Source organism: Pempheris klunzingeri, unplaced genomic scaffold, assembly GCF_042242105.1.
Source record: "Pempheris klunzingeri isolate RE-2024b unplaced genomic scaffold, fPemKlu1.hap1 Scaffold_179, whole genome shotgun sequence".
Classification (NCBI taxonomy): Eukaryota; Metazoa; Chordata; class Actinopteri; order Acropomatiformes; family Pempheridae; genus Pempheris; species Pempheris klunzingeri.
In genome coordinates this window covers 6,809-23,695 of record NW_027255082.1, presented here as the reverse complement: position 1 = coordinate 23,695, position 16,887 = coordinate 6,809, and the positions used below count along the sequence as shown (strand labels likewise).

Below are 16,887 nucleotides of genomic sequence, written 5' to 3'. Positions count from 1 at the left end.
ACCTGTGTGTATTCACCTGTGTGTATCCACCTGTGTGTATCTACCTGTGTGTATCCACCTGTGTGTATCTACCTGTGTGTATCCACCTGTGTGTATCTACCTGTGTGTATCCACCTGTGTGTATTCACCTGTGTGTATCCACCTGTGTGTATCTACCTGTGTGTATCCACCTGTGTGTATTCACCTGTGTGTATCCACCTGTGTGTATCTACCTGTGTGTATCCACCTGTGTGTATTCACCTGTGTGTATCCACCTGTGTGTATCTACCTGTGTGTATCTACCTGTGTGTATTCACCTGTGTGTATCCACCTGTGTGTATCTACCTGTGTGTATCCACCTGTGTGGAAATGGGCTTCAGAGGTTAGAAACTGAACCGCTGATCGACGCGCTCCCTGAAGACTTCCCCAAACTAAACGTGTGGGAAAAGGAAGAGAGTAAAAAGTCCCTTTGCTGGAAGCAATCAGGTGAGGCACTGTTACCTGAAGCGGGACGCAGGTACCTGAGGCGTTAAATGACTGACACAGGACGAACAGGAGGAATCAGTACATCAGTAATGAACTATTTTTAGCAGCGGAGGGATCTTTGCTGACGTGTTTGTGGTATTTTCTGGACAACAGAGGAGCTCTGAACCCACTCAGGACTGTTGGAGACTCTTACGGGAACAGAACCTCAGAACCTCAGAACCTCAGCAGACGTTTCCCTGAATCTAACCAGGTGTGTGTCCTCACATGGTCTGTGGTGGATCTGGTCCAGCGGCCATGGGTCAGTGGGTTGAGCTGTTGGCAGCGTCCTGCGGCTCTCCAGGATCCGTGTCTCTGCTGTCAGGGACCCAGCGGCTTCCCGGCCCCCGCAGGACGGCCCAGGGTGCACTGGGACAGCGAGTCGGCGTTTACTCTGGCACGTCGGCTGCTGAGGAAATCCGGCTTGTTTCCATCGGGACCGAGGCGAGACGAGTCCAAATGTTCCCTGTGATTAAAATGTGTGGTCTGTGCGGAGGCCCGGACCCCCCCAGCAGCAGCCCGGAGCCAAGTGATGGAAATAACTCACATTGTTTAAAACTCTGTGGGAAACCAGCTGGCTGCATCACAGAGTCACTGAGTTTAACTCTCAGTCAACGAGGAGCTCCCAGATCCACACACAGCTCTCTGATTTATCATCAACACCCCCCCAACCCCCCCAGAACACTTCTCTCAGCTCTCGCCTCATTTGACCCCTCAGCACTGAGCCTCAGGACACACACACATCAGTTAGCTTCCACGGACCTGTGGGGTCCGTTTAGTTTAACCACAAACTGCAGCGTCGCTCTCTTGTGGTTGTGTGGCTTGTTTAAAGGGTTAGTTCAGACAAAACACAAGATTAGTGTAACACACAACAACTGGAACTGACTGATGGAGCAGCAGCTCTAAAATCCCTGTTTTAGTGAATGTAGTCTGGTGTGTGTGCAGAGAGCCATAGAACCTCTGTTTGTGGTTAAACCAAATTTTTATAATAAGCCTGGTATGATCCAGTCTGATCCGGTCTGGTCCGATCTGGTCCGATCTGATCCGATCTGGTCTGGTCGACCAAACCCTGCTGATCCTTCAGTATTTCCTGCTTCTACTCCGTCACATCTCAGAGCTCCATCTGCACCGATCGGACTAATTATCACAGATTAAGATCAACATTTATTGATCATTTAGCAGCTGCTCTATTAGAGTGATGAACACATCAGTGATAAATAACTACAATCAATATCATATTACTATACTATAGTGCTGCATCATCACTTTTACCTTTAGTACTTCGAGTGTATTTGCTGACAGCAGATGTGAGAAAACCTCTGACACAGTTTGGTTTTTGTGTTCTGGCTTCACCAAAAGTCAGTGAACTGATTCTGACTCTGCTGCAAACAAAACAACAACCAGGTTCCACCGAGATTTGAACTCGGATCACTGGATTCAGAGTCCAGAGTGCTAACCATTACACCATGGAACCACATGACCACCTGCTGCCACCTTTACCGATATAAAGCCAATCACCCCAGTGATCGATTCTGTCCGGTGTTTCTGGTTTAACGTCACAGCACCATGAATATAAACGCTCCTCAACATTGATTCATTTAGTACTTAAATAAAAATCATTTTGTTTTTGTAGTTTCCTGTTGGCTGGGCACATGTGATGTCATATCCGCCCGGAGCTGGTATTGATTTTATTTTATTTTGTTTTATTTCATTCTTTATTTTTGAGCACACAGAATATACAGACACTCGTAAAGGAATACACCACAAACTAAACGCTTTTATAAAACATACGGATCGGATCGGCAGAGCGCCACCCGGGGCGGCTCGCTTCACCTCATCGGCTTCCGTAGACGGTAACAGCGTCACACTGACACAGACCAGTTTAAACTAAACCACACCAGTTTAAACTAGAACCACTCCGACTCAGAGCTGCTGTGTAGTCGGTGTCTCCAGGATTAAATCCCACATCGCTGATCTCTGATAGAAGGGTTTTATGGCTCCAAGCTACATGCTAATGCTACATGCTAATGCTACACGCTAGTGTGTGTTTGTTGACCCGTGTTAACTTAGCTTATCTCAGGGCCAAAGCCGAACTAGTTTTACTTTAATGAATTTAGTATTAAAAAGAAGGTTTTCATGTGTTTACTTGTTTAGCAGATCAATATAACCAATCACACAATCAATAATCAATTCCACTTTCAGCTTTTCATGGATTTTTCATGGAAAAATCACACATTAAATCACAACATGAAAGTCCAGAAGGCTGTGAACACATCATGAGGTGTGTGCAGCCGTCACTTCCGGCCAGCAGGTGTCAGTGTAACACAGCAGGTCACCTGTTCCCCAACTGTGTCACAACAGGAAGCATCACATGAACAAGCACCACACGGTAAAATAATGAAGTAAACAAATGAAAACAAACTTTCTATTCAAAGAGCAGAACACAACAGTTTTAGCTCTGAGCTTCAGTCCCGACCAGAGAAGATCAATAATCTGAAGAAAAAAAAGTATTATCTTGTGCTGCAAAAATATCTGCGAGACAAATGTTGAAGTGGATGACAATGAAGACGTAAGTGTTCAAAATAAACTGAATAAGTCATTATGGGATAAATACCAAACAAATATAGACGAAATATAAAATAACCATAAAAATGTGAACAACTCAGCACTTTATCAACAGTGTTTTTAATTTGGAGGCGTGTGTTTGTCACTAAGTTTAGTTTCTGTCACTAATTACATAGAAATTAGATGAATAATAATGTTATTATATGGTTTTTAGTTCTTATTACCTACAAATACATTCTGTGTGTTCTTGTACCTGGTGGGGATCACACTCCCGCTGTGGGGACGCGGGGGGGGGGCACTTTGTGGGGCTAAGCTAACACAGGGCCAACAAACACGGGCATGTAGCGTTAGCATGTAGCGTTCGCTACATGGTCTGGTTCAGTTCAAACTGGTCTGGTTCAGTTCAAACTGGTCTGGTTCAGTTCAAACTGGCCTGGTTCAGTTCAAACTGGTCTGGTTCAGTTCAAACTGGCCTGGTTCAGTTCAAACTGGTCTGGTTCAGTTCAAACTGGCCTGGTTCAGTTCAAACTGGTCTGGTTCAGTTCAAACTGGCCTGGTTCAGTTCAAAGGAGGCGTGGTGTGAGCTCTGGATGTCATGTGATCGATGTTGTTGTCCAGCAGAAGGAGTCGACCAATCACCTGCTCCGAATCATCAGGCCTCTGCAGTGGACAGCTGGAGACACCTGACTGTAACTCCCACTGCAAAGCCAGATGTACGAGCAGCACCTGAAGGCAGCAAACTGGTACCGCCCCTTGCCCCTCTCCTCTCTGACTGTGTCCTGAAGCACAGACGGGCTCTCCCTCCTCCTCGCCCCTCTCCCTCCTCCTCCCCCTCCCCCTCCCCCTCCTCCCCCTCCTCCCCTGAGGCGTAATAATCTCCTCCCTCTCTCTGCTCAGACAGCAGCAAAGAGCTCCGCTGTAACGAGCACACGAAGAGGACCCAGACCTGGATCTTGGATCCTGGATCAGGACCGTGTCCTGGATCAGACAGGCAGTGGCCTGGACCGTAGGTGGGGTGGTGCTGGATGGATGAAGGCAGACCTGGGACCAGCAGAGAGCTCCACTGTGATGCAGCTCTGTGATGGGAGAACCAGCCGAGCACGATGGGCAACAAGCAGACAACCTTCACCGACGAGCAGCTGGAGGCGTATCAGGTACAGTCCGTACTGGGTCTGGGTCTGGGTCTGGGTCCGTACTAGGTCTGGGTCTGTACTGGGTCTGGGTCTGTACTGGGTCTGGGTCCGTACTAGGTCTGGGTCTGTACTGGTTCTGGGTCTGTGTCTATACTAGGTCTGGGTCCGTACTAGGTCTGGGTCTGTACTGGGTCTGGGTCTGGGTCCGTACTGGGTCTCGGTCTGTACTAGGTCTGGGTCCGTACTAGGTCTGGGTCTGTACTGGTTCTGGGTCTGTGTCTGTACTAGGTCTGGGTCCGTACTAGGTCTCGGTCTGTACTGGGTCTGAGTCTGTGTCTGTACTAGGTCTGGGTCCGAACTAGGTCTGGGTCCGAACTAGGTCTGGGTCCGTACTAGGTCTGGGTCTGTGTCCGTACTAGGTCTGGGTCTGTGTCCGTACTAGGTCTGGGTTTAGCCTGCTAATATAAGAACATGGATGAGGTCAGAGGCTGTTGTTCTGTTAGAACATGGATGTTCTGTTCAGGTAGAGGGTGGAGGTGTTCAGGTAGAGGGTGGAGGTGTTCAGGTAGAGGGTGGAGGTGTTCAGGTAGAGGGTGGAGGTGTTCAGTAGAACACCTCAGTGGGTGGGGCAGGACTCCTCTCCTCCTCTGATTGGCTGAGCTCCAGCCTCCTCTGCATCCTGCTGCTGACTGATGCTGTGAAATCAGATCCTCCCTCCCAGGTCCCCGAGGACCCGGACCAGCTGGTCCCCGAGGACCTGGACCAGCAGGTCCCAGAGGACCCGGACCAGCAGGTCGTCTCTGTCCTCTGTGACCGTCTCTGTCCTCTGTGTGTTTCAGGACTGCTGCTTCTTCACCAGGAAACAAGTCCTGAGGTGAGTTCAGACATTCATAGCAAAAACTGGGAATGTGAAAATGTCACAGATAAGACAGTTCTTCTGTCCTCTGTCCTTCTGTCCTTCTGTCCTCTGTCCTTCTGTCCTTCTGTCCTTCTGTCCTCTGTCCTTCTGTCCTTCTGTCCTTCTGTCCTCTGTCCTTCTGTCCTTCTGTCCTCTGTCCTTCTGTCCTTCTGTCCTTCTGTCCTCTGTCCTTCTGTCCTTCTGTCCTTCTGTCCTTCTGTCCTCTGTCCTTCTGTCCTTCTGTCCTTCTGTCCTCTGTCCTTCTGTCCTTCTGTCCTCTGTCCTTCTGTCCTCTGTCCTCTGTCCTTCTGTCCTTCTGTCCCCTGCCCTTCTGTCCTCTGTCCTTCTGTCCTTCTGTCCTCTGTCCTTCTGTCCTCTGTCCTTCTGTCCTTCTGTCCTCTGTCCTTCTGTCCTTCTGTCCCCTGTCCTTCTGTCCTTCTGTCCTCTGCCCTTCTGTCCTCTGTCCTTCTGTCCTCTGTCCACTGTCCTTCTGTCCTTCTGTCCTCTGTCCTTCTGTCCTCTGTCCTCTGTCCTCTGTCCTTCTGTCCTCCTGTCCTCCTGTCCTTCTGTCCTCTGTCCTTCTGTCCTCTGTCCTCCTGTCCTCCTGTCCTCCTGTCCTTCTGTCCTTCTGTCCTCTGTCCTTCTGTCCTCTGTCCTCCTGTCCTCCTGTCCTCCTGTCCTCCTGTCCTCTGTCCTTCTGTCCTCTGTCCTCTGTCCTCTGTCCTCCTGTCCTCTGTCCTCTGTCCTCTGTCCTCTGTCCTTCTGTCCTTCTGTCCTCTGTCCTTCTGTCCCCTGTCCTTCTGTCCTCTGTCCTTCTGTCCTTCTGTCCTTCTGTCCTTCTGTCCTCTGTCCTTCTGTCCTTCTGTCCTCTGTCCTCTGTCCTTCTGTCCTTCTGTCCTCTGTACTTCTGTCCTTCTGTCCTCTGTCCTTCTGTCCTTCTGTCCTCTGTCCTCCTGTCCTCCTGTCCTCCTGTCCTTCTGTCCTTCTGTCCTCTGTCCTTCTGTCCTTCTGTCCCCTGTCCTTCTGTCCTCTGCCCTTCTGTCCTCTGTCCTTCTGTCCACTGTCCTTCTGTCCTTCTGTCCTCTGTCCTTCTGTCCTTCTGTCCTCTGTCCTCTGTCCTTCTGTCCTTCTGTCCTCTGTCCTTCTGTCCACTGTCCTTCTGTCCTTCTGTCCTTCTGTCCTCTGTCCTTCTTTCCCTCTGTCCTCTGTCCTTCTGTCCCTCTGTCCTTCTGTCCTCTGTCCTCTGTCCTTCTGTCCCTCTGTCCTTCTGTCCCTCTGTCCTCTGTCCTTCTGTCCTCTGTCCTTCTGTCCCTCTGTCCTCTGTCCTTCTGTCCCTCTGTACTTCTGTCCTTCTGTCCTCTGTCCTCTGTCCTTCTGTCCCTCTGTCCTTCTGTCCCTCTGTCCTCTGTCCTTCTGTCCTCTGTCCTTCTGTCCCTCTGTCCTCTGTCCTTCTGTCCCTCTGTACTTCTGTCCTTCTGTCCTCTGTCCTCTGTCCTTCTGTCCCTCTGTCCTTCTGTCCCTCTGTCCTCTGTCCTTCTGTCCTCTGTCCTTCTGTCCCTCTGTCCTTCTGTCCCTCTGTACTTCTGTCCTTCTGTCCTCTGTCCCTCTGTCCTTCTGTCCTTCTGTCCTCTGTCCCTCTGTCCTTCTGTCCTCTGTCCCTCTGTACTTCTGTCCTTCTGTCCCTCTGTCCTCTGTCCTTCTATCCTCTGTCCCTCTGTACTTCTGTCCTTCTGTCCCTCTGTCCTCTGTCCTTCTGTCCTCTGTCCCTCTGTACTTCTGTCCTTCTGTCCTCTGTCCTTCTGTCCCTCTGTCCTCTGTCCTTCTGTCCCTCTGTCCTTCTGTCCCTCTGTACTTCTGTCCTTCTGTCCCTCTGTCCTCTGTCCTTCTATCCTCTGTCCCTCTGTCCTTCTGTCCTCTGTCCTTCTGTACTTCTGTCCTTCTGTCCTCTGTCCTTCTGTCCCTCTGTACTTCTGTCCTTCTGTCCCTCTGTCCTCTGTCCTTCTATCCTCTGTCCCTCTGTCCTTCTGTCCTCTGTCCTTCTGTCCTCTGTCCCTCTGTCCTTCTGTCCTCTGTCCTTCTGTCCTCTGTCCCTCTGTCCTTCTGTCCTCTGTCCTTCTGTCCTCTGTCCCTCTGTACTTCTGTCCTTCTGTCCTTCTGTCCTCTGTCCCTCTGTCCTCTGTCCCTCTGTCCTTCTGTCCTTCTGTCCTCTGTCCCTCTGTCCTTCTGTCCTTCTGTCCTCTGTCCTCTAGGCTACATGGTCGATATCGTGAGCTTGCTCCCCATTTAGTGCCGCTGGACTACACCAACAGTCCCGACATCAGAGTTCCTCTGGCGCTCATCATCACCATGCCTGAGCTGAAGGTACAGTCGGTCCTCACCTGGTGACCCCCCAGTGACCCCCCAGTGACCCCCCAGTGACCCCCCAGTGAATGAATGAATGTTTCCATGAAAGGATCATTTCTATTATTCCATTAAATAATGAAGTAAAGAATTACCGTGGTAACGCTGTGGCGTGTTTGTGCTGACAGGAGAACCCGTTCAGAGACCGGATTGTGGAGACGTTCTCGGAGGACGGTCAGGGGAACCTCAGCTTCAACGACTTTGTTGACATGTTTTCTGCCCTCTGTGAAACTTCCCCCAGAGAGCTGAAGACCATCTACGCCTTCAAAATCTACGGTGAGACGCTTGTTAGGACCACAGAGAGCTGCTGGTCCACGTAGTCCTGATCCAGATGATTCTCCAGGCTGGTTGGCTCTAAATATCTAAAGTAGTTTAGTTAAGTTAATTATTCTTGTCTGTAGCGAGCAACAGTTTGTCCATTGAGTAGTGTTAGTGCTTTTACTGCTGACAGAGTATTTGTACTGTGTAGTGTTAGTGCTTTTACTGCTGACAGAGTATTTGTACTGTGTAGTGTTAGTGCTTTTACTGCTGTCAGAGTATTTGTACTGTGTAGTGTTAGTGCTTTTACTGCTGACAGAGTATTTGTACTGTTTAGTGTTAGTGCTTTTACTGCTGACAGAGTATTTGTACTGTGTAGTGTTAGTGCTTTTACTGCTGACAGAGTATTTGTACTGTGTAGTGTTAGTGCTTTTACTGCTGACAGAGTATTTGTACTGTGTAGTGTTAGTGCTTTTACTGCTGTCAGAGTATTTGTACTGTGTAGTGTTAGTGCTTTTACTGCTGACAGAGTATTTGTACTGTGTAGTGTTAGTGCTTTTACTGCTGTCAGAGTATTTGTACTGTGTAGTGTTAGTGCTTTTACTGCTGTCAGAGTATTTGTACTGTGTAGTGTTAGTGCTTTTACTGCTGACAGAGTATTTGTACTGTGTAGTGTTAGTGCTTTTACTGCTGACAGAGTATTTGTACTGTGTAGTGTTAGTGCTTTTACTGCTGACAGAGTATTTGTACTGTGTAGTGTTAGTGCTTTTACTGCTGTCAGAGTATTTGTACTGTGTAGTGTTAGTGCTTTTACTGCTGACAGAGTATTTGTACTGTGTAGTGTTAGTGCTTTTACTGCTGTCAGAGTATTTGTACTGTGTAGTGTTAGTGCTTTTACTGCTGTCAGAGTATTTGTACTGTGTAGTGTTAGTGCTTTTACTGCTGTCAGAGTATTTGTACTGTGTAGTGTTAGTGCTTTTACTGCTGTCAGAGTATTTGTACTGTGTAGTGTTAGTGCTTTTACTGCTGACAGAGTATTTGTACTGTGTAGTGTTAGTGCTTTTACTGCTGTCAGAGTATTTGTACTGTGTAGTGTTAGTGCTTTTACTGCTGACAGAGTATTTGTACTGTGTAGTGTTAGTGCTTTTACTGCTGTCAGAGTATTTGTACTGTGTAGTGTTAGTGCTTTTACTGCTGTCAGAGTATTTGTACTGTGTAGTGTTAGTGCTTTTACTGCTGACAGAGTATTTGTACTGTGTAGTGTTAGTGCTTTTACTGCTGTCAGAGTATTTGTACTGTGTAGTGTTAGTGCTTTTACTGCTGACAGAGTATTTGTACTGTGTAGTGTTAGTGCTTTTACTGCTGACAGAGTATTTGTACTGTGTAGTGTTAGTGCTTTTACTGCTGACAGAGTATTTGTACTGTGTAGTGTTAGTGCTTTTACTGCTGTCAGAGTATTTGTACTGTGTAGTGTCAGTGCTTTTACTGCTGTCAGAGTATTTGTACTGTGTAGTGTTAGTGCTTTTACTGCTGTCAGAGTATTTGTACTGTGTAGTGTCAGTGCTTTTACTGCTGTCAGAGTATTTGTACTGTGTAGTGTCAGTGCTTTTACTGCTGTCAGAGTATTTGTACTGTGTAGTGTCAGTGCTTTTACTGCTGACAGAGTATTTGTACTGTGTAGTGTCAGTGCTTTTACTGCTGTCAGAGTATTTGTACTGTGTAGTATTAGTGCTTTTACTGCTGACAGAGTATTTGTACTGTGTAGTATTAGTACTGGACAGGTGTACCTGATAAAGTGACCAGGAAGTGAATATCAATGCAAACAGTCGTCAGTAGTCACAGTCGCTTGCTCAGCGTGGAGTCCTGTATTAGCAGGAGTGTGAGGACCTTCATGTGAACTGTGTGATCTTCAGAAGCGTTTTAAATAAAGTTGTGTGGATTTGAACAGCCTCCTGTCGGCTTGTGTCGTGCTCCAGACTTTAACAGGGACAGCTTCATCTGTAAGGAGGACCTGAGGAAGACTCTGAACAAGCTGACCAAAGGGGAGCTGACGCCGGAGGAGGTCACTCTGGTCTGCGATAAAGCCATCGAGGAGGCCGACCTCGACGGAGACGACAAGCTCTCCTTCGCCGACTTCGAGAACATGATCTCCAAGGCACCGGACTTCCTGAGGTACAGGACCGCTTTACCCGACCCTGAACCAGCCGAGGGGCTTTATATGGGCATCTGGTGCCTGCAGTTACGACCTGAAACCACAGGGGCCGCCAAACCTCCCACAACTGACCCCTGACTACCATCTGTACGAGGAGGTGTTGCTGTCCTCTGATTGGTCGGTATCAGTCTGTAAAGAAGCGTCCTCTGATTGGTCGGTATCAGTCTGTATAAAGAAGCGTCCTCTGATTGGTCGGTATCAGTCTGTATAAAGAAGCGTCCTCTGATTGGTCGGTATCAGTCTGTAAAGAAGCGTCCTCTGATTGGTCGGTATCAGTCTGTAAAGAAGCGTCCTCTGATTGGTCGGTATCAGTCTGTATAAAGAAGCGTCCTCTGATTGGTCGGTATCAGTCTGTAAAGAAGCGTCCTCTGATTGGTCGGTATCAGTCTGTAAAGAAGCGTCCTCTGATTGGTCGGTATCAGTCTGTATAAAGAAGCGTCCTCTGATTGGTCGGTATCAGTCTGTATAAAGAAGCGTCCTCTGATTGGTCGGTATCAGTCTGTATAAAGAAGCGTCCTCTGATTGGTCGGTATCAGGTATCAGTCTATAAAGAAGCGTCCTCTGATTGGTCGGTATCAGTCTATAAAGAAGCGTCCTCTGATTGGTCGGTATCAGTCTATAAAGAAGCGTCCTCTGATTGGTCGGTATCAGGTATCAGTCTATAAAGAAGCGTCCTCTGATTGGTCGGTATCAGTCTATAAAGAAGCGTCCTCTGATTGGTCGTATCAGTCTGTATAAAGAAGCGTCCTCTGATTGGTCGGTATCAGGTATCAGTCTATAAAGAAGCGTCCTCTGATTGGTCGGTATCAGTCTATAAAGAAGCGTCCTCTGATTGGTCGTATCAGTCTATAAAGAAGCGTCCTCTGATTGGTCGGTATCAGTCTGTGTAAAGAAGCGTCCTCTGATTGGTCGTATCAGTCTATAAAGAAGCGTCCTCTGATTGGTCGGTATCAGTCTATAAAGAAGCGTCCTCTGATTGGTCGTATCAGTCTATAAAGAAGCGTCCTCTGATTGGTCGTATCAGTCTATAAAGAAGCGTCCTCTGATTGGTCGTATCAGTCTATAAAGAAGCGTCCTCTGATTGGTCGTATCAGTCTATAAAGAAGCGTCCTCTGATTGGTCGGTATCAGTCTGTGTAAAGAAGCGTCCTCTGATTGGTCGTATCAGTCTATAAAGAAGCGTCCTCTGATTGGTCGGTATCAGTCTATAAAGAAGCGTCCTCTGATTGGTCGGTATCAGTCTGTGTAAAGAAGCGTCCTCTGATTGGTCGGTATCAGTCTGTGTAAAGAAGCGTCCTCTGATTGGTCGGTATCAGTCTGTATAAAGAAGCGTCCTCTGATTGGTCGGTATCAGTCTATAAAGAAGCGTCCTCTGATTGGCCGGTATCAGTCTATAAAGAAGCGTCCTCTGATTGGTCGGTATCAGTCTATAAAGAAGCGTCCTCTGATTGGCCGGTATCAGTCTATAAAGAAGCGTCCTCTGATTGGTCGGTATCAGTCTGTGTAAAGAAGCGTCCTCTGATTGGTCGGTATCAGTCTATAAAGAAGCGTCCTCTGATTGGCCGGTATCAGTCTATAAAGAAGCGTCCTCTGATTGGTCGGTATCAGTCTGTATAAAGAAGCGTCCTCTGATTGGTCGGTATCAGTCTATAAAGAAGCGTCCTCTGATTGGTCGGTATCAGTCTATAAAGAAGCGTCCTCTGATTGGTCGGTATCAGTCTATAAAGAAGCGTCCTCTGATTGGTCGGTATCAGTCTATAAAGAAGCGTCCTCTGATTGGTCGGTATCAGTCTGTATAAAGAAGCGTCCTCTGATTGGTCGGTATCAGTCTATAAAGAAGCGTCCTCTGATTGGTCGGTATCAGTCTGTATAAACAAGCGTCCTCTGATTGGTCGGTATCAGTCTGTGTAAAGAAGCGTCCTCTGATTGGTCGGTATCAGTCTGTATAAAGAAGCATCCTCTGATTGGTCGGTATCAGTCTATAAAGAAGCGTCCTCTGATTGGTCGGTATCAGTCTATAAAGAAGCGTCCTCTGATTGGTCGGTATCAGTCTATAAAGAAGCGTCCTCTGATTGGTCGGTATCAGTCTGTGTAAACAAGCGTCCTCTGATTGGTCGGTATCAGTCTATAAAGAAGCGTCCTCTGATTGGTCGGTATCAGTCTATAAAGAAGCGTCCTCTGATTGGTCGGTATCAGTCTATAAAGAAGCGTCCTCTGATTGGTCGGTATCAGTCTGTATAAAGAAGCGTCTTCTGATTGGTCGGTATCAGTCTATAAAGAAGCGTCCTCTGATTGGTCGGTATCAGTCTATAAAGAAGCGTCCTCTGATTGGTCGGTATCAGTCTGTATAAAGAAGCGTCTTCTGATTGGTCGGTATCAGTCTGTAAAGAAGCGTCCTCTGATTGGTCGGTATCAGTCTATAAAGAAGCGTCCTCTGATTGGTCGGTATCAGTCTATAAAGAAGCGTCCTCTGATTGGTCGGTATCAGTCTATAAAGAAGCGTCCTCTGATTGGTCGGTATCAGTCTATAAAGAAGCGTCCTCTGATTGGTCGGTATCAGTCTATAAAGAAGCATCCTCTGATTGGTCGGTATCAGTCTATAAAGAAGCGTCCTCTGATTGGTCGGTATCAGTCTGTATAAAGAAGCGTCCTGTCCTCTGATTGGTCGGTATCAGTCTATAAAGAAGCGTCCTGTCCTCTGATTGGTCGGTATCAGTCTATAAAGAAGCGTCCTCTGATTGGTCGGTATCAGTCTATAAAGAAGCGTCCTCTGATTGGTCGGTATCAGTCTGTATAAAGAAGCGTCCTCTGATTGGTCGGTATCAGTCTGTATAAAGAAGCGTCCTGTCCTCTGATTGGTCGGTATCAGTCTATAAAGAAGCGTCCTCTGATTGGTCGGTATCAGTCTATAAAGAAGCGTCCTGTCCTCTGATTGGTCGGTATCAGTCTATAAAGAAGCGTCCTCTGATTGGTCGGTATCAGTCTATAAAGAAGCGTCCTCTGATTGGTCGGTATCAGTCTGTATAAAGAAGCGTCCTCTGATTGGTCGGTATCAGTCTGTATAAAGAAGCGTCCTGTCCTCTGATTGGTCGGTATCAGTCTATAAAGAAGCGTCCTCTGATTGGTCGGTATCAGTCTATAAAGAAGCGTCCTCTGATTGGTCGGTATCAGTCTATAAAGAAGCGTCCTGTCCTCTGATTGGTCGGTATCAGTCTATAAAGAAGCGTCCTCTGATTGGTCGGTATCAGTCTATAAAGAAGCGTCCTCTGATTGGTTGGTATCAGTCTGTATAAAGAAGCGTCCTGTCCTCTGATTGGTCGGTATCAGTCTATAAAGAAGCGTCCTGTCCTCTGATTGGTCGGTATCAGTCTATAAAGAAGCGTCCTCTGATTGGTCGGTATCAGTCTATAAAGAAGCGTCCTCTGATTGGTCGGTATCAGTCTGTATAAAGAAGCGTCCTCTGATTGGTCGGTATCAGTCTGTATAAAGAAGCGTCCTCTGATTGGTCGGTATCAGTCTGTGTAAAGAAGCGTCCTCTGATTGGTCGGTATCAGTCTGTAAAGAAGCGTCCTCTGATTGGTCGGTATCAGTCTGTATAAAGAAGCGTCCTCTGATTGGTCGGTATCAGTCTATAAAGAAGCGTCCTCTGATTGGTCGGTATCAGTCTATAAAGAAGCGTCCTCTGATTGGTCGGTATCAGTCTGTGTAAACAAGCGTCCTCTGATTGGTCGGTATCAGTCTGTATAAAGAAGCGTCCTCTGATTGGTCGGTATCAGTCTGTGTAAAGAAGCGTCCTCTGATTGGTCGGTATCAGTCTGTATAAAGAAGCGTCCTCTGATTGGTCGGTATCAGTCTATAAAGAAGCGTCCTCTGATTGGTCGGTATCAGTCTGTATAAAGAAGCGTCCTCTGATTGGTCGGTATCAGTCTATAAAGAAGCGTCCTCTGATTGGTCAGTATCAGTCTGTATAAAGAAGCGTCCTGTCGTCTGATTGGTCGGTATCAGTCTATAAAGAAGCGTCCTGTCCTCTGATTGGTCGGTATCAGTCTGTATAAAGAAGCGTCCTGTCCTCTGATTGGTCGGTATCAGTCTATAAAGAAGCGTCCTGTCCTCTGATTGGTCGGTATCAGTCTGTATAAAGAAGCGTCCTGTCCTCTGATTGGTCGGTATCAGTCTATAAAGAAGCGTCCTGTCCTCTGATTGGTCGGTATCAGTCTATAAAGAAGCGTCCTGTCCTCTGATTGGTCGGTATCAGTCTATAAAGAAGCGTCCTCTGATTGGTCGGTATCAGTCTGTATAAAGAAGCGTCCTCTGATTGGTCGGTATCAGTCTATAAAGAAGCGTCCTCTGATTGGTCGGTATCAGTCTGTATAAAGAAGCGTCCTGTCGTCTGATTGGTCGGTATCAGTCTATAAAGAAGCGTCCTGTCCTCTGATTGGTCGGTATCAGTCTATAAAGAAGCGTCCTGTCCTCTGATTGGTCGGTATCAGTCTATAAAGAAGCGTCCTCTGATTGGTCGGTATCAGTCTGTATAAAGAAGCGTCCTGTCGTCTGATTGGTCGGTATCAGTCTATAAAGAAGCGTCCTGTCCTCTGATTGGTCGGTATCAGTCTATAAAGAAGCGTCCAGATCCTCTGATTGGTCGGTATCAGTCTATAAAGAAGCGTCCTCTGATTGGTCGGTATCAGTCTGTATAAAGAAGCGTCCTCTGATTGGTCGGTATCAGTCTATAAAGAAGCGTCCTGTCCTCTGATTGGTCGGTATCAGTCTATAAAGAAGCGTCCTCTGATTGGTCGGTATCAGTCTGTATAAAGAAGCGTCCTGTCGTCTGATTGGTCGGTATCAGTCTATAAAGAAGCGTCCTGTCCTCTGATTGGTCGGTATCAGTCTATAAAGAAGCGTCCAGATCCTCTGATTGGTCGGTATCAGTCTATAAAGAAGCGTCCTCTGATTGGTCGGTATCAGTCTGTATAAAGAAGCGTCCTCTGATTGGTCGGTATCAGTCTATAAAGAAGCGTCCTCTGATTGGTCGGTATCAGTCTATAAAGAAGCGTCCTCTGATTGGTCGGTATCAGTCTGTATAAAGAAGCGTCCTGTCGTCTGATTGGTCGGTATCAGTCTATAAAGAAGCGTCCTGTCCTCTGATTGGTCGGTATCAGTCTATAAAGAAGCGTCCTGTCCTCTGATTGGTCGGTATCAGTCTATAAAGAAGCGTCCTGTCCTCTGATTGGTCGGTATAAAGGAACCTTTGGAGGAACCAGCGCTGAACTTTTCTGATTGGTCGAGTTCTTTCTGCATTTTATTTCAGTCCAGTTTTTAAAAACCAGCTGCAGGAACAGTTTGGTTTCCTTCGCTGTGTTTGGACTCTGCAGACGGCGACCTGTGATGAAAACTCCAGATGTGTCCTGAATGATGCTGATGTTGGCGAGCGGCCCCCAGAGCCGCCGTCTGACTTCACGTGTGTTCCTGTCCCAGAAGCTCACGGTGTGTTTGTGTGTTTGTCTCTGCAGTAACTTCCACATACGAATATGATCCCGCAGAGGACGGACGTCTCACCGTTTCCTGATCCGGTCTCCAGCTGAACCCTTGGACCCGCCTCGACTCAGTGCCCGTCCTGTCCGCCGCCGGCTGCCCCCCCCGACACAGAGTTTGGTCTGGACTCACAGAAGCACATTTTCCAGTTGAGCATCTTACAGACAGCCGAGACCTTCGTTACTGCATCAAACTTGTCTGTGATTAACTCGGTGTTCAGTGACTGACAGACGTTTCTCAGCATTCATGTGTTCAGGCGCTAAACCACGGGGGGGGGGGGGGGGGGGGCTGGTTTTACACCAGAGGGGCGTCTCCTCTGGACGGTCCTGGTCCTCAGAGACATGTGGGGGCGCTGCAGAGGAAACAGGACGGAGCTTTTCTGACTTCAGTGCTCAAATCCAGCGACTGGACTCTTCTGAAGAAGCACAGATTTAAAGGGCAAAACCGTGAAGAGCTATGCAACCTCTGCTCCTGAAGTGCACGCTGTGAGCTGCTGCTCGCCGGCGCTCGTCTGCTGGTCCGCTGTAGTGATGCGTTCGGGTGCATAACGACAATCACAGTAAACTGTAGCTCAGTTGATGGAAGGGCTCTCTGTCACCTCCTGTAAACTCTGGCTTTGTTAACTTTCCTCCCTCCGTAGAAAAGCTTCTGTGGCTCCAATCAAATAAAACGTTTTTCTGTTGCTCGATGCTCCGTGAAGCTTCTTATCACAGGAAACTGCTTCAGGTTCAGGTCCTGACGTCCGACAAGTTCACATCTCTGCTCTGAAGTCCTGAAGGCTTTTCTGTAAACTGATACTTAATGTGTCATTGACCGTCCAGACAAACCTGAAGCATGAAAACAATCACAAGCACAAGAAATCCTGAATAAACCAGCAGCGCTCCAGGGGCGTGTCCTCCGGGGGCGTGTCCTCCATCTGCATCACTGTGGACTTCAGACTGATCTTGGCGTTTGGGGTTAGCCTTGTTAGCTGAGCCTAGTTAGCTGCAGTGTGCTGTCCACTGCATGAACAGAGGACGTCTGAGTCAGAGCAGCTTCACTGGTATCCAGCCGCAGGCTTGTTAGCGGGTCTGCTAGCACCTGCGCTAACAACAGGGCTAGTGAGGATTGAGAACCAGCTCTGCGCTGGATCAACCTAAGTCAAGAAAAAGAAAAGCGGGTGTATGTGTTTCCCCTGAGATTAGACGGACGATAAGTCCTCTGGCTCTGTTTTACATTCCGAGGACTCGAGGGGTCTCCAGCCTGTTCAGCCGTTCTTGTCAGAACCTTTTCTGTGGTGGCTTTTCCACAGATCTCATGGTGACAGGACGTGTCCTCCGGTCTGACGTATCACCACATAGCGCTTTCACACCGGCGGGGCTCCGTGCCGGTTCCGGTTCCCGAACCTAA

The 16,887-nt window shown here is 47.9% G+C and overlaps 1 protein-coding gene and 1 non-coding gene across 2 annotated transcripts; one reads left to right on the top strand and one right to left on the bottom strand.

The window, feature by feature from the left end:
• Positions 1–1,903: 1,903 nt before the first annotated feature.
• trnaq-cug (transfer RNA glutamine (anticodon CUG)) lies at positions 1,904–1,975 on the bottom strand. The gene has a single exon. It is a non-coding gene; the product is annotated as a tRNA-Gln (tRNA).
• A 2,188-nt stretch (positions 1,976–4,163) lies between these two features.
• Positions 4,164–15,646, top strand: LOC139225404 (calcium and integrin-binding family member 2-like). Its single transcript, XM_070856258.1, has 6 exons — positions 4,164–4,220; positions 5,039–5,073; positions 7,347–7,458; positions 7,626–7,773; positions 9,732–9,927; positions 15,477–15,646. The coding sequence occupies exons 1-6, from the start codon at positions 4,170–4,172 to the stop codon at positions 15,496–15,498; spliced, it is 564 nt and encodes a 187-aa protein (XP_070712359.1). The 5' UTR covers positions 4,164–4,169; the 3' UTR covers positions 15,499–15,646.
• Positions 15,647–16,887: the final 1,241 nt, after the last annotated feature.

What these genes read in the sequence shown, in the direction of transcription:
- LOC139225404 (XM_070856258.1), top strand. Translation starts at nt 4,170, where the DNA reads ATGGGCAACAAGCAGACAACCTTCACCGACGAGCAGCTGGAGGCGTAT. An exon ending in ACCAGGAAACAAGTCCTGAG is followed by an intron (nt 5,074 to 7,346) that starts GTGAGTTCAGAC and finishes TCTGTCCTCTAG; the next exon opens with GCTACATGGTCGATATCGTG. An exon ending in CTACGCCTTCAAAATCTACG is followed by an intron (nt 7,774 to 9,731) that starts GTGAGACGCTTG and finishes GTCGTGCTCCAG; the next exon opens with ACTTTAACAGGGACAGCTTC.